At 46.4% G+C, this 4,436-nt stretch overlaps 1 protein-coding gene across 2 annotated transcripts in view; it reads left to right on the forward strand.

The window, feature by feature from the left end:
- Nucleotides 1-4,436, forward strand: part of Ncoa2 (nuclear receptor coactivator 2) — a 240,816-nt gene that overhangs the window by 215,923 nt on the left and 20,457 nt on the right. For both annotated transcript variants that reach the window (XM_021222395.1, XM_021222396.2), the window contains one exon: nt 1,462-1,591. In XM_021222395.1, coding sequence (XP_021078054.1) covers nt 1,462-1,591 — 130 coding nt within the window. The remainder of the gene's footprint in view (nt 1-1,461; nt 1,592-4,436) is intronic.

A 4,436-nucleotide genomic window follows, 5' to 3' on the forward strand; every position in this document is an offset into this window, starting at 1 on the left:
CGCTGATGTGGTAGTGTACACTCGAACACACTGACACCAGATAGGTGAAAGTGCCTGCGCTGATGTGGTAGTGTACACTCGAACACACTGACACCTACAGGATGCTGTACCTGAGAGGCATGTATGATGAATGAATCATCAGGAAACTTGTTACTGCATATTAATGTACACACTTGTTATTACATATTAATATACACATTTACAGTCCTAGCCCTTGGGAGGTCCAGGCGAGAGTTCATCATCCTCAGCTCCGTAGCAAATCTGAGGCCTGGCTGAGCTAAACAAGACCCTATCTCAAGGGGAAAAAAGATCAGTTGCATGTACAACTCCTACTTGATATTATTTTTGCAATCGTAGACATAGGACTTAAATCTTAAACATTAGCTCAATTCTAAAAAGTCTGTGTTTGTAAACTTTCTTGTTAGATATTTCACAGGAAGTGCTAATTCATTCCCAGGAAAATGCAAGACTGTTTTGACAGAAGAGCAGGCCTCTTGCCAGAACTCTGAATCAGGTTTCTTCCATAGGTATTAAAGTGCTGTGTGTGTTTTGACTCAGTATTTCTGAGAGTGACATTTATAATTACCTTTCTACATATATACTCATGGTAGTAGGTAGAAAATTAAGCTGAGACATTAGTAAGATGTTTATAAAAGTGACAGTAAGAGGTCTTATGTAAATATTTAACTCATTCCCCATCTTTCTGATGGTTTTCTCACTTTGGCACTCCCAGTACAGCTCTGTAAGATTTAGTATGTAGCTGAATTTCTCTAGTGGTAAGCACAGTCAATAAAGCGGAATTTGCCCAATACAACATTGCCTGTTGTGGATGTCCAGTCAATGGGTAATAAAATAAAATAATTAGAAAGCTCGTGCGCATTAGAGCCACAAAAAGAGAGAGCTGTGTATCTGAGTGTGTGTCCTGTGGGAGAGCTAAGACTTGTGAAAGTTCTGCTGCGGGTGATCTGCTCCCTGGTGCCTTGCAGCTTGTCTGTGCAGCCTTACACGTCTGCACCTTATTGCAGATACACGGTTCTCCTCTCATTCCAACCTTCTGCAGGCACCCGGTGGAGTGGCAGAAACGTTGGGCTGTGGGATGCAGGAAAGACAGGAGCTGGAGGCTCTGCTAACTCACATGTGCATTTTTATGATTTAAAAAAAATGAGTTAGCATTTTCAATATTTTCCATACAAATAAAAGCTTTAAGTAAGAGACCAGATATCCTGCTGTCACGACTGAGCTAGACGTGCCCTAAGTTGGGTGGTATTAGCCTTGTGTTCATTGCTTGCATTTGTACCTCACACCAGGGCTGCATCTCCTTGTTCTCATCTATAACTGCTTCCACCTCTGCTTTTTCTATCAACCAACAATTTTATTTGCTATTACACAGTAAACCTATGCTTTCTGAATTATAAGATTCAAAAGTTTAGGTCTTTCTTCTCTTTTTTCTCCCTCTTTCAGGCCCTTCTGAGTTAGAGATGACCATGGGAGGCCCTCAGTATAATCAACAGCAGGCCCCTCCAAACCAAACTGCCCCGTGGCCTGAGAGCATCCTGCCTATAGACCAGGCATCCTTTGCCAGCCAGAACAGGTAAGTCCGTGGACCCTGAGAGTTAGAAGAGCGTGAGCTCATGGCTCCTGGGTTCCAGAGTTGTTTCAAGTGTGCGCTGGGTAAATCCCTTGGGAATGGATGGTGCTTGCCCGGTTACCGTTTCTTCAGACCAAGTCATCTACTGGGCTCAGAGTGAAAGGAAGGTGCAGAAATCAGTGTGACCTAAATACACCTTTACACACCGGCAGTTTAGTTGGGAAAATGGTATGTTTGTACTGCAGTGTGCAGTACAGATGCTGTGAGGAGAGGAATCGGCAGCTCGTCCAACAAGGCTGACAGAGAAGGTTTCGGAGTCTTGGGGAAGTGCACAGGCACAGCAGCCTAGTGCGTATGGCCACGCAGCACCCTGTTCCATCAGGGGTGACAAGGGATGTGTAGGGTAACAGGAAATGATCTTATTTTGAGTTGTGTTTATTTTACCACAGTTTACAAAAAAATAAAAATAAACAAAAAGGAGGAAGGAAGGGGTCCACCACCTCTCCCGGATCTAGCTAGGTAAGCCCTCCTTGATGAGGAAACGTCTTTGTATCAGAGGCCATTAAAAAAAATCACAAACAATCAAAATGAGGGTTGTAGAGCTCTGTTTCTTTTTTTTTTTTCTAAAGATTTATTTACTTATTATATGTAAGTACAGTACACTGTAGCTGTCTTCAAACACTCCAGAAGAGGGCACCAGATTTTGTTACGGATGGTTATGAGCCACCATGTGGTTGCTGGGATTTGAACTCTGTACCTTCAGAAGAGCAGTCGGGTGCTCTTACCCACTGAGCCATCTCACCAGCTCCGTAGAGCTCTATTTCAATGATACATTTGTAAAACACAACCATACCTAAGGCTCAGGGAACACTGTGAAGGAAGGGATGGGCAGGATATATAATATCCAGACGGCCATGGAGAGACACGTGACATTAGAAGGCTGCACCCATGAAGTCTCACCACATGACGAGGATAACAATAAACATTCCAAAGTGGATGGAGGACGCCCACGAGGCCTCATCCTACCCAAGCACTGCAGGCCACTAAGAAACGCCAAGAGGGGGACACAGGCCTCCACGGGGGAGAGCACACCAGTTGGTTATCAGTACCAAGTGGGCAGCCCTGGACACATGCACATGCAAGTGTATCGTTGTATAGGCTAAGCAGGTCATACTTACACACATGTGTGCATGTAACAACAACAAATGAAAAAAAGATCTGAATTTGAGCTAAGCTGGGAGAGGTATATGGAGGGCTTGAAGGAAGAAATAATGTAGTGCAGTTGGAGCCAGGAAGGTAACACAGTTGATCAAGTGCTTGCTTCACTAACATGAAGACCTGGGTTCAGGTCCAGAACCCATTGAAAAGCCAGTGATAGTGGCCCACGTTGGAACCTAAGCACTGCAGAGGCAGAGAGAGGCAGGAGGGTCTGCAGGGCCCAGGAGCCAGCGGCTCTAGCATAAGCAGGGGCACGGGGCCAGGGGACGAGGGAGGGAGAGAGGGGGGGAGGGAGGGAGAGAGGAGAAGGAGAAGGAGGGGGAGGGAGAGAGAGCACTCAGGACAGCCAGGACTACACACAAAAAAAGCCCTGAAAACCAAAACCAAACTTGCAGTCCTTCTGCGTGGGCCTCCTGAGAGCTGGGGTCACAGGTGTGTGCTGCACACTGGGCTGCAGTGAATCATTGTGAACAGGTGTGTCTAGAAGACTCTTGCCACTTTGTTTATACACTGCCCTTATGTGTTTTCAGTTCTTTGTTGAATTCTGACAGTATGGCCTTCTCTATTTCATCCACACATTGTCGTCCTCTGTGTGAGTGTGTGTGTGTGTGTGTGTGTGCGCGCGCGCACGCGCGCGTGTGCATGTTGGGAAGCAGAGTCAGATGGATCTCTAACTCCAAAGCTACATAGTGAATCCTGTGCACTAGGCTGTAGTGCCCGGGTACTTCCTCCAAGACTCGGCTGGAGGAGCTACTGAAATATGCAACTGGGCTGCATAGTGAGACCCTGTCTCAGAAAAACACAAACACAACATAAAACAGTATTTTATTATTCAGTGTACATGTCTAACTTGGGCATCTGTTCTCTGTTGTAAGTACTGGATTGCTGCAGAGTTACGAATTTATTCTCAGAAAGGATGAGGCTGGGCCTCTCCAGCTTCAGTGCAATGAAGACTGGCAAGTCTGTGCTCATTAGGGTTCGACAGGCTGCCACGGTTAGACGTCACGTTGCCTGTTATCTATCCGTGGAGGAATCTGGGGATTCTGGTTGTTTTGCAGGTCTTATAACAGAAGCTGACAACTGCTAACGCAGCTGGACAGAGCCTGTCCTAGTTCAGGTTATCATTGCTGTGGGAAACACTGACCAAAAGCAAGTTGGGGAGGAAAGGATTTATCCAGCTTACACTTCCACGTCATAGCCCAAGAAAGTCAAGGCAAATTCAAATAGGACAGGGACCTGGAGGCAGAAGGTGACACACAGGCCATGAAGGGCACTCTGATTATCTTGCTATCTTGTGGCTTGCTCAGCCTGCTTTCATATAGAACCCAGGTCCACCAGCCACCGTGAGCTAGGACCTCCTCCCACATGAATCACTAAGAAGATGCTCTACAGGCATCAGTCACTGGGAAGATGCTCTACAGGCATCAGTCACTGAGAAGATGCTCTACAGGCATCAGTCACTGAGAAGATGCTCTACAGGCATCAGTCACTGGGAAGATGCTCTACAGGCATCAGTCACTGGGAAGATGCTCTACAGGCATCAGTCACTGGGAAGATGCTCTACAGCCATCAGTCACTGAGAAGATGCTCTACAGCCATCAGTCACTGGGAAGATGCTCTACAGGCATCA

Source organism: Mus pahari, chromosome 22, assembly GCF_900095145.1.
Source record: "Mus pahari chromosome 22, PAHARI_EIJ_v1.1, whole genome shotgun sequence".
In the NCBI taxonomy this organism is placed as follows: domain Eukaryota; kingdom Metazoa; phylum Chordata; class Mammalia; order Rodentia; family Muridae; genus Mus; species Mus pahari.